Source organism: Malaclemys terrapin, chromosome 13 (assembly GCF_027887155.1).
Source record: "Malaclemys terrapin pileata isolate rMalTer1 chromosome 13, rMalTer1.hap1, whole genome shotgun sequence".
NCBI lineage: Eukaryota > Metazoa > Chordata > Testudines > Emydidae > Malaclemys > Malaclemys terrapin.
This window is the reverse complement of record NC_071517.1, coordinates 34,716,293-34,727,891: the sequence shown is the minus strand read 5'-3', so window position 1 is coordinate 34,727,891 and position 11,599 is coordinate 34,716,293. Positions and strand designations below refer to the sequence as shown.

The window sequence follows — 11,599 nt, the reverse complement described above, 5'->3', positions numbered from 1 at the left end:
GATGGCTCCTCCCCCTCTCTCTTCTCTTCCCCCCTTTATATATCTTTTGCATAAGGCGGGAACTCTTTGTCTCTCTGGGTTTCCACCCCCCCTCACTGGAAAAGCACCAGGTTAAAGATGGATTCCAGTTCAGGTGACATGATCACATGTCACTGCAAGACTTCATTACTCACTTGCCAGCACACACATATACAGGAAGATTCACAGGTAAATACAGCCATCTGCAGACAATGGGAGTCATCAAGATTCCAAACCATCATTAATGGTCCACACTTTACACAATTACAATAGGCCCTCAGAGTTACATTTTATATTTCTAGTTTTAGATACAAGAGTGGTACATTTATACAAATCAGATGATCACACTCAGTAGATTATAAGCTTTGTAATGATACCTTACAAGAGACCTTTTGCATGAGGCATATCCCAGTTACTAACATTCACTTATTACCGTATTTTCTCTAAAACTATCTCAGTTACATTATATTGACTTATTATCGAGTTTTTATAAAACCATATAGACTGCACAACGTCACAACTTTCAGCATTTCAAAAACCTCAGTCCCTTCCTTTCTAATTCTGGAAAATTACTAGATGCTTGTGGACTAGGGCATACACACCTGAATGAGTGAGTGTGTGTTGGGGGGTAGGGAAGTGGAGGGAGGGGTGAGGGCATGTATGGGCTTGGGCATTAATTGTGTGTCAGATTATATCTGTAGTTATGTTAAACAGATGAAGAATATATTTCCACATATGTGACCTCATTCCATCATATTGCCAAATTTCAACCCTATCTGTGCTTTCTGGCAGTAGCAATGAGGTTACAAAAATGGTGATGGTCAAATAACCCATGACAACAGTGCTTTTAGTAGCAAATCTCTGATGGTCATCAGAATCCTTGCATCTCATAGGTGACTCTAGAAACCAGCAGATCCTGCAAGGGGTGAGTTCTCTTCTTTGGATGATTGAATATCCCCATGGGTTTGTCTATGGGACTATTTAAAATTTTAGTCACAGCGGAAACCTAGATGCAACTGTGACATCTGGGTCCTGTTCCCCTCTCTGAACTGACACCGAACTGTTGTCATTGGCTCCAGCTTCTGAATCCCATGTGCTGCTGAGCCCCCTGATCTAGATAGTGACTGATCACTGTTCCTAGCTCTGTCTCTCTAAGCACATTCACACTGCTTCACAAGGAGTAAGCCATCCAGTGTTAATCACCCTTGATGGCTTTGTCATTGCAGAAATTGAGATGAAAATATAAACGTGTGCTGTGACTGTGAGGCATGGTTAAGTTCTCTTCCTATTGTGTATTGAAAGTTATGCATGGTCACATAGCAGCATTATAGCATTTAGAAAATACATAGCACTCATTAACAGATATTAAAGAACTTTGTGAAGTGTCTTAAGTAGCATCTCCATATTACACAAGAGCAACAGAGTATATGCTGAGAGCTCTTGTTTCATAAACCTCAAATCACATTAAGAGAACAGTAAGTGGTATTGTCGTCAACGATTTCACAGAGGAGGTAACAGAGGCACAGAGAGAGGAAAGGACAAGCTCAAGGTCGGAGTGGATGAGCCAGGAATAAAACCCAAGTCCCTGGAATTGAATTCTTGTATCCACTCCACTGGAATCTGCTGGACTCTGCAGTGTAAGTAAGGCTAAATTAGGTATGAGCCTAACAATGGCCTTTGGCTTGGGTTTTCACAGGAGCCCAGGAAAGTGGCATTTAATTCTCTTAGTCTCCACTGATAATCTCAGACATTGTGGCTAAAGTAATATACAAGTATGGTCAGGAGTTCTGCAGCTGAGATGTGTTCAACCATATAGATACTAGACAATAGGGACATTTCCAAGGTGATTCCACTTAGGGCCTTAGGAAAAATTTTTCCCAAAATACCACCACCAACTGGTGTCGTTACTTAACCGTTGGGACGGAACCAGCAGGGAGAAGCCAGAATTGAAATGCTGACCACTTTGAAATGGAAGTCTCACTGTAAATTGCAAAATTTGTTGTATTTCCCCTAGATGAAACCCACAACAAACAAATGCCATGGAAATCAAACGACCATCACAGAATTCATTCTCCTGGGATTGGGGACATTCCCTCAACTGCACATTCTTCTCTTCCTACTGTTTCTAGTGATATACATTGTGACTCTGGCCGGGAACATCCTCATCATTGCACTAGTTGTGGCTGATCAGCACCTTCACACCCCCATGTACTTCTTCCTGGGGAACTTGTCCTGCTTAGAGACCAGTTACACCTCGGCTATCATGCCCAGGATGCTGACCAATCTCTTGACTGGGGACAGAACCATTTCTGTTCATGCCTGCCTCACACAATTATATTTCTTTGCTTCTCTGGCAGGTGCTGAATGTTATCTCTTATCTGTGATGTCTTATGATTGGTATTTAGCGATATGCAAACCTCTGCATTATTCAGCACTCATGAATGGCAGTTTCTGTATCAAGCTGGTGGCCGGGACATGGATAGGTGGATTTATGTCTGTTGCCTTCTTAATATCTATGATGTCACAATTAACATTCTGTGGGCCCAATGAAATTGACCATTTCTTTTGTGATTTTAGCCCACTAATGAAACTGTCCTGCAGTGACACCCACACCCTGGAAGTTACTGCTTTCATAAATTCCTCCATATTTATATTGCTTCCATTTCTGTTGACCCTAGCATCCTATGGTAGTATCATCTCCACCATCCTGAGAATTCCTTCCATCACCGGGAGAAAAAAGGCCTTTTCCATCTGCTCCTCTCACCTCATTGTGGTGTCAATTTTCTATGGAACTCTAGTCATTGTATATTTGTTATCAGACTCTGATGCACTGAGGGACCTGAACAAAGTGTTCTCTATCTTTTATGGAGTCCTCACCCCATTGGTCAACCCCCTGGTATACAGCTTGAGAAACAAGGAGGTGAGGGAAGCCTTGAGAAAAACTGTCCTTAGTTTGCAAGATCATATCTCCATGATTGGTCCATTAAATATATATAAAAAATCTGACTCACACAAGTAGTCCATACTCATCTTTGTGTGCCTGTTGAACTCATGCATATCAGAATCAGGACTCCCTGAAAGCAAGTGCAGACTCTGGGTGCTGCCTGCCTCTGGCCATCTGACACATTTTGGAGGAAAATTAGAACACCAAGCCAAAGCCTTAAAAATACACTGCACCTCCTGCTCCCACTCTAAGATCTGAAGAAAACTGTGTATCCTCCCTGATCTTGGATTATTTATTCTTGGAGTCTGGATGACTTTGCAAGTAAATACCTTAATTAGTTCATGAGAATAAAATAATTAAGAATGTGCTGTGCTTGAAATTTAGCTTTTACCATCGCCTTTCTTTCTCACGAGTGATCTTAAAACTGGAATAAACATACTCTTCACACTTTCCACAGTGTTAATCCTCATTTCAAATAAGTGTGTAGGCTTCATTTGAAGATATTAGGTTTAATAAAGCTAAATTGTTAAGAAAAGTTGTGTCTAATCATTAGATTAGAATGACCTGACCTACTGACTCGGCCGTGTGTATAATTTATTCTTAAAGTTGGGCCATGGTGACATCTGAAGTAATTCAATGAATCCTCACATTTTTTCGTCTGATAATTTGCATACTACAGTTCTATTAGATGAAATGGCTCCAAGAGAAGGTAACTATACAGGTGGGCCAAGTGTTGTCAATGATGGCTTGGCCCCCATTGGTGTTATTCAAGGCTCCATGGCCACAAGCTACCTGCTCCTGTGCTTCATAGAGTAGTGGTGGTTCTCCGTTATGCTGTCCCAGGACCAGCCAAGGGAAGGATTTCTGACTCAGGAAGGCACAGTTCCCTCTTCTCTGCCACCCCTTGCTCCCTGGCAGCAGTAATTTGCTGCTGGCCAGGTAATTGGGGCTGGAAATTAAAATTCTACCATTCCCTGATTCTTCCTGGCCACAGCTTGTTAAACTAGACTACAGCCTTCTTAAAGTGTCGTGCCCAAAACTGGACACAATTCTCCATCTCAGTCCTCACTGGTGCCGAGGAGAGTGGAACAATTACCTTTCATGTCTTCAACATGATGCTCCTCTTAATACACCTGTTGCAAGGTAGAAATGTTTGCAATAATTTATGACTCCTATGGGTCCCTTAATTTCCTCTATATTTGTCATGATTACCCATTGAGGGGAAACTGATTAAGTTTGCTCTCAGGGCAGCTTAAAAGACATAGATGTATGTGTCTCCTCCCTATCTGAGTGCAATTAAGAGTCATTAAGGAACTGGTTTAAAAGTACCCAGATCAATAAGGTGGCCAGAGAGACAATGCCAGCTCCAATGACTCATACAATTCTAAACCTCTTCGCCCAAGTGCTTGCAACCCCTTTCAGTTTAGTGTCATCTGCAAATAGTTTAACAATTAGCATATAAGATAGATATGTATAGGGTAGATAGAACTAGCTAGCTAGCTACCAAACTAAGATATTAAATCCAGAATCATTTGTAACAAAATTTGAGGACTCTAGGACCTAAAGGAATAACATCTTTGCACGTCAATTAACTGCAGGCTGCTATACTTGCTTTGTCCAGACACTAGAGGGAGACAGGATCTTCTGCACATAGATGGTGCATATTTACAATAGGATACCACATTCACTGAACTGATGAGGTCTTGCTGCTCCATCAAAGAGGAGAGATGGGAGCAGGGCCGGCTCCAAGCACCAGCTGAGCAAGCTGGTGCTTGGGGCGGCATATTGTTGGAGGCGGCATTCTGCCCCTAGGGTGGCACGGCCGCTTTTTTGTTGTTGTTGTTCTTGTTCCACTACGGCCGCCCTGTAGGGGGCGGTGGCGTGGAGAACCAGAGCGCCCTGCAGGGCAGTCCTCTTCCTTCCCTCCCCGCCGACCGGAGCGGAGCCCTCGCGGCAGGCAGCAGGAGGCGGTGCAGCGGGAGGGGCCATGTGGCAGCGCCCCTGCTGTAGCCCTGGCCACCCCTTCTCTCTCTCTTCTGCCCGCTCCCTCTCCCCCCCAGCCGGTCCCCCTGCACCCGCGCTCCGGCTGGGGCCACCAAAAAGCCAGAGCTGGCCCTGGATGGGAGCCAGCATGGTTGCAGCATGCATGACATTTCCAATTGCATTCAGCTATGGGATAAGTTTCTAGAGTTGAGTGATGTCACCCCTGTGCTATAAATCTATTTACATTAGGTGTGTGGGGGGTATGGGTTAGGATAGGGGTCAAAATTCAATTGTCTGTTAATTATTGGGCCTCATCATGACTCATGTGAGTAGCCCCATTAACATCATTGGAATTTTGTCTGAGTAAGAATTCAATAAGTCCCTGAATGTTTGATATTTACTTTTTCAAGGATTTGGAGTTGCCATACATGGCTGTCATGAAGATCCTCATTCAAGGCTATGACAGAATTGAGGCAGAGTAATGACTGGCTGCTAAAGAGGACCAGTCCCTATTATTGAGTGTGATATATGGTAATGGACAGGGGGCATGGAGGAAATAGCCCATCTCCACCCAGATACTGCCCAGGGACCATGTTCTTCCTGTCTGCCACAGGGTACAACGTGGTTTGAACTATTTATGCATTGCAGTGGGAAAATTGCACCCCAAAAGGAGCTGGGAGATAACGGCAGAAAGAAGATACTCAGCATTCAAGGGTAGAAAGATAGAGAGGAAACAAGTTTCCTTCCCTCCAGGATGTAAGAAGATTGAGGGAGATCCTAAAATGATGATGAAGAGAAGTAATAGGTGAGAGGTCATGATGGTCTAACTCCATAATAGACTCATAGACTTTAAGTTCAGAAGGGACCATCGTGATTATCTAGTCTGACCTGAAAATTGCAGGCCACAGAACCTCACCCACTCCCTCATTTAATAGATCCATAACGTCTGACTGAGTTACTGACATCCTCAAATCTTGATTTAAAGACTTCAAGTGGCCTGATTCTCTTTAAAATCCCACCAGTGTAAATTAGGATTTTTTTGTATTATGAATAGGTGTTACAAAGTGGGGAACCAGGGCCACTAACTCAGTGATGAATTAACCATGTTACCATTAACTGATGGCAAAATTCCCTCGAATGATGGATAGATTGTATGAGCCCAGATTCTCTGCTGGTGTGAACTGGAGTAGATCCATTAAAGAACTACCCTATAATCTGGAGATCTGACCCTGGGACTTCCATCAGTGTTGTATGGATGCCCCAGCAGTGCAGGCCTGATCAATAAACCTCCTGGTTATTTACTTCACTGTCAAATCTCATCACAATGGTTTTGACTAAAGCTTTTCCAGGTGATTACATTTTTCAAACACACAAAAAAAGGCAAGTAACATAAATAGGCCCATCATCGCTCTCTCTGGCCCAATGACTGTTCCATTGTGGATAAATATTTAAATAGTCCTTGGGCCAAAGATAGAGAGACTGAGAGTCGGAATGATTCTGTAGTCCAGGAAGGTGGAAGATGCAGGGTCCAGTTCCCCTGCTCCAATTACTCTTCCATTATTTATCCACAGTTGAACAGCTTCAACAGTAGAGACTGAGGCTGGGACACCCTGTTCAAATGTTTTCTTCCACCTCTGGCAGAGAGGGGGGAATTGAAGCTGAGTCTCTGACTATCTTGGCTAATAGTCATCTATGGACCTATCCTCCACGAGCTTATCTAATTCTTTTTTAACCCAGTTATAGTTTTGACCTTCACAACATCCCCTGGCAATGAGTTCCACAGGTTGACTCTGCGTTAAGTGGAGAAGTACTTCCTCTTGTTTCTTTTAAACCTTTTGCCTATTACTTTCATTGGGTTACCCCTGATTTTTGCTCTATGTGAAGGAGCAAATAACACTTCTCTATTCAGTTTCTCCCCTCCAGTCATTATTTTATAGACCTCTATCATATCCCCCCTTAGTCATCTCTTTTCCAAGCTGAATAGTCCCAGTCTTTTTAATTCTTCCTCATATGGAAGCTGTTCTATACACATAATCATTTCTGTTGCTCTTCTCTGTACCTTTTTCTATGACCTCATTCTTCTTTATGGACTGGACTTCCCAGCTGGACTACATCTCCCATGATCCACCATGCCAAGGGAGTTCCATGATGCACTAGCTCCCCTCACCAAGAGGCAAGACCATGGTGCATTATAGGAGATGTAGTTGGACCAATAAGTTCAGTCTGTAGAGATGAGCGGGAGCTTTAGGCACCTGAACTACAATTCCCATGAGGCTCCATGATATCATTTCTGAATTGAAATATCTCAGTTTTCTATTTTTCATTGAATAGTCAAAATTTTCCACAGGGGTAAAAAATCCAACCAAATCCCTCACCAATGGCAACCTCTCTAGATGAAAGGGTAGTTGGTTTTCTATAGTCCATGCACCATTTCTCCTCCCTCCCAGTTCTCTTCTCCATTGGTATGATGAGTTTCACACCGTTAGCTTTGAAAACTATAACGGCCTGTGATACAGCAGAAGAGTGACAGATGAGAGATATGTAAGCCCCAGGATGGTCAGAGCCTTGTTCCCTGTAGATGGAGGAGAGGTTACTACAAGTTAATGAGAGCACCTGGAGCCAATTAAGGCCCTGCCAGACACCTGATAAAAACCCCTGCTTCAGTCAAACAGAGGGAGGAGTTTGGAGGAGTACTGTTGTGGGCCAGAAGACCAGAACACTAGGTAAAAGGAAACCCTGCTCACGCTGAGCAGAGGGACTCCCCAGACACAAGGGTTTGGGAGAAATCCTACCCAAGTGGAGAGAGGGTGGGAAGCCCAACAAACTGAAGGGGCAGAGAGGGAAGTATCCCAGGGGAAGGAATCGCAGTTTCAAGCTCTTTGCTGCTATCCCTAAGGCCCCTGGGCTGGGACCCGAGTAGAGGGCATGCCCAGATCTCTCCCCCTCATTCCCCCTTCTCTGGGACATTAGTGAGGCAGTTAATGCCCAAGAAAAGGGGCGAGAGATGATGCCCTGACCACCCCATAAGAAGAAAAAAGCACAGGACCCACCACAACAGTGCCGGCAATTTGCCACAGAGCCATATCCTGTTCTGCAGTTTAAATGCAGAGTAACTACATTGTCCTCATGATAAGTGATAAGAATCTGGTGGTCCCAAATGCAATGGACACTTAGAAGGTCAGACTAGATCATGATGGCCACTTCTGGCCTTGAATTCTGCGAAGCTATGAATCTTTGAATCAGTCAGTTTAAGCTACTGCAGAAAGGCTTACAAGAAACCATGGCCCAGAGTTTTCTCTGCTATCACTCCCCAGAAGTTGATGGAGTTACATCCAGGAGGAAGTTAGCTCCTACATCTATTATTGTGCCTTGCTGTGAACATACAAGAGTATACAGGGTGGGGAAGTGTTTGCTGTAAGCACACATCTCATTATGGGACCCCAGAGACGTTTCCCCCAAGGACCTTTTGAAGGCTATATGGCAACAGTTATCTCCAGGGGTGTACTTCATTCACTCCATGCAGGTGGATTATGGAGGAGAATAGGCACCCTTGTTTGCAGTATGTAGCATGGTTTGTGCAGTTAAATTACTTCTGTTGGGGTTTGTTTCCTCATATATTGGTCCCTAACATTATTTCAGCCTTGGGATACAAAGGCATGTCTATGTTACCATTATTTCCTTCTTAGCAAATAGCGTGAAGCCAGAGGAAGAATGAGACTGTCATAAACGGAGAGGAAGACGCCTGTTTTAACATGGTACGATTCCCTCAGACTTTTGAAAATCCAAAATCTTTAGCTCCAATGCAATAGATCTAGCTTTATTTTTTTTGGCACAGACAACATTACCCCCCCCCCCAGATAACATACTGCTAGGCATCCCAGAAATGATTGATAGATAGATTAGATAGATGTGCAGGGGAAATTCAGAGATGCTGAACTCCCTCAATTGTGCATTGCTGAGTCTGAGAGGGTGTGTGATGTTTGTGTCTGTTGAAGTTGGAGTTGCTAAGCAGTACTCAGGATTTGTTACTGAAATAAGATATTGGGCCAGTTTCTGACCTCACTTACACCAGTGTTTACCCCAAACTCCTCTAGTGACTCCAGGTTTACACCGGTGTTGTTGAGAACAGAAGCCAGCCCTTTAACACTTACAGCGATGGTGTGGCATATGAGAACCTCTGGGAGGCAAGCAATCTCAGCTATTGCCTACTCATAGTCTTCATAACTTTTGTTCATTTTCTAATTCTATGCACTACTTTCTTATTATTTTGATTCAGTTATTAGTTCTGCTATTATTATTGGCCCACGTCCTGCCAGCTGTACTTACATTTTGGCACCCTTAATTATTCCTTAAGAAAGGACTGGGTAAAGAGCAGAGGGTGTGGCTTTTTGTTTTTGAAAACCTTGTCATCCCCTTGCAAATCGAAGGACCATAAGATGTAATGATCTCCAGATTCTTTAAATGATTCCTGCTAGAACTAGTTTACCCACCCACAGTAGGGCCATGTACTGATGTTTCTATGTGCTAGGTGAAAGAGTGTCGCAGACAGATCTAGTTATCCATCTATCTAACTGTCTGTCATGAATCTATGAATCCTCCAGGCATTTACCCACACTCATTTAGTTTTTGAGAACCTTACAAAAATAATAATAAACAGGGAGATTCCTTGTAGTTAGTGGGTTCCACCTGGGAATCACTGAGCATTAGAGATTACTGGAAACTTTCCATCAAAACAATCCTGGATGAGAAACAGAAAATAGTTTAGGTGATTACTCTCGGTTTTCCAACTGGCGGTATGCAGCAGTTTGAAGGACTGTGTTTAGGAGTAGAATATAGGGAGATATTCAGGGCTTAAAGACCTATAGAGTATTTCCCAAAGCCCCCCATATCCCTTTACACCCCCCCTCCCCCAACATTCTATAAAAACTCCAAGGGGTTTGAAAATATTTACTGAAGCTCGGCTCCGGACAGCTCCAGCTGAATTTAAGACCTGGAGATATCTGTATGTATGACTCCTGCTGTTCTCGTTATTGTTATTATACCAGTGTCTTTATCCTTCCCTCTGCAGAGAGAAAATTTTATTCCCAGAAAAATCATGGCCAATCAAACCACCATGAATGAATTCTTTCTAATGGCGTTCTCTGATGTTCGGGAGCTGCAGCTTTTACACTTTGTGGTGTTTCTGTTTATTTACATTGTATCCTTGTCAGGGAATCTTAGCATCATCATGGCAATAACCCTGGACTGCCACCTTCACACCCCCATGTACTTCTTCCTGAGAAATCTATCCTTCTTGGATATTTGCTTCATTTCTGTCACGGTACCCAAGTCCTTCATCAACTCCCTCATGAACAGCTCATCCATTTCGTTCCAGGGATGTGTTGCACAGCTATTTCTATTTATGTCATTCTTAGCTACAGAGCTATTCCTCCTCACAATCATGGCTTTTGACCGATATGTTGCCATCTGCAATCCTCTCCACTATGCAATGATCATAAACAAGAGGAGGTGTGTTAAGTTAGCCTGCGGGTCATGGATGGGTGGTGGTCTCTATTCTGCTTTGCATACTGCTAACACGTTTTCATCACCCTTTTGTGGGTCCATTATCAACCAGTTCTTCTGTGACATCCAGCCATTGCTGAGGATCTCATGCTCTGAATCCCACACTGGTGAAATTGCACTGATCGTCTTTGGTGTGTGTTTAGCTTCAAGCTGTTTTGCTTTGATAACGTTGTCGTACGTTCAGATCTTCTCAACAGTGCAGAAAATCCCTTCCGTGGAAGGTCGCCGTAAAACCATCTCCACCTGCCTACCCCACCTCACTGTCATTGTTTTATTCCTCACCAGTGGCATGTTCTCGTACATGGCACCAACCTCCGACTCTGCTCTGGAGCAGCATCTGGTGGCTGCATTTTATTCAGTGGTGCCACCCTTGATTAATGCCATCATCTACAGCCTGAGGAACCAGGAGATAAAAACCGCCCTGAGAAAAGTTATGGACAGGAAGCTTTCCCTTTTGATTTGTGAAGAATTTTAAATATAAAATCATTCCTGGTAAAGTTTGCGGATGACACAAAAATCTCCTTCTTAAAACTCTTCTCTGCTGTGAAGTCAACAAAAATACCCTGACAATGGTTAGGCAGCTGTGTCACTGGACACACTGTTTTTCATGTTGACCAGTTACATGTAATTGTTTCCTTGTACTCTCCTCATCTGTTTGTCTGTTCCACCTGTTGTCTATAGTTTTATTCTTAGATGGTTAGCTGTTTGGGGCAGGGACTGTCCCATTGTTATGTGTTTGTACAGCACCCAGCACAACAGAGACATAGCTTCTAGGTGCTACCATAACATAAACAAGAACAACAGCAATAATTATAATGAGAAATTGGTGGGTTGGTTAATAATAATTAGGATAATTAATTGTTACAGAGTGATTTGGATTGCTTGGTAAGATAGTTACAATCATACAGAAAGGGGGAGATTTTCGAAGGTGCCTAAAGGATTTGTGTGCCACATTCTCATGAATTGTTATGGGAACTGGGTGTCCTTTAGGTTGCTTTGAAAATCTCAGCCCATGTGTTTAATAAAGCTGAATAAAAGCCACATTGTTAGGATGGGTTTTGTAATGGAAGATAAAGGAGTTAACTATGCAAC

General features: G+C 43.2%; 2 protein-coding genes across 2 annotated transcripts; both read left to right on the top strand.

Moving 5' to 3' along the window:
• Positions 1-2,032: 2,032 nt before the first annotated feature.
• On the top strand, positions 2,033-3,037 carry LOC128847990 (olfactory receptor 11A1-like). The gene has a single exon (XM_054047704.1). The coding sequence runs from the start codon at positions 2,033-2,035 to the stop codon at positions 3,035-3,037; it is 1,005 nt and encodes a 334-aa protein (XP_053903679.1).
• A 7,003-nt stretch (positions 3,038-10,040) lies between these two features.
• Positions 10,041-10,982, top strand: LOC128847989 (olfactory receptor 14A16-like). Its single transcript, XM_054047703.1, has one exon. It carries the CDS (start codon positions 10,041-10,043, stop codon positions 10,980-10,982), a length of 942 nt encoding a protein of 313 aa, XP_053903678.1.
• The last annotated feature ends 617 nt before the right edge of the window (positions 10,983-11,599 follow it).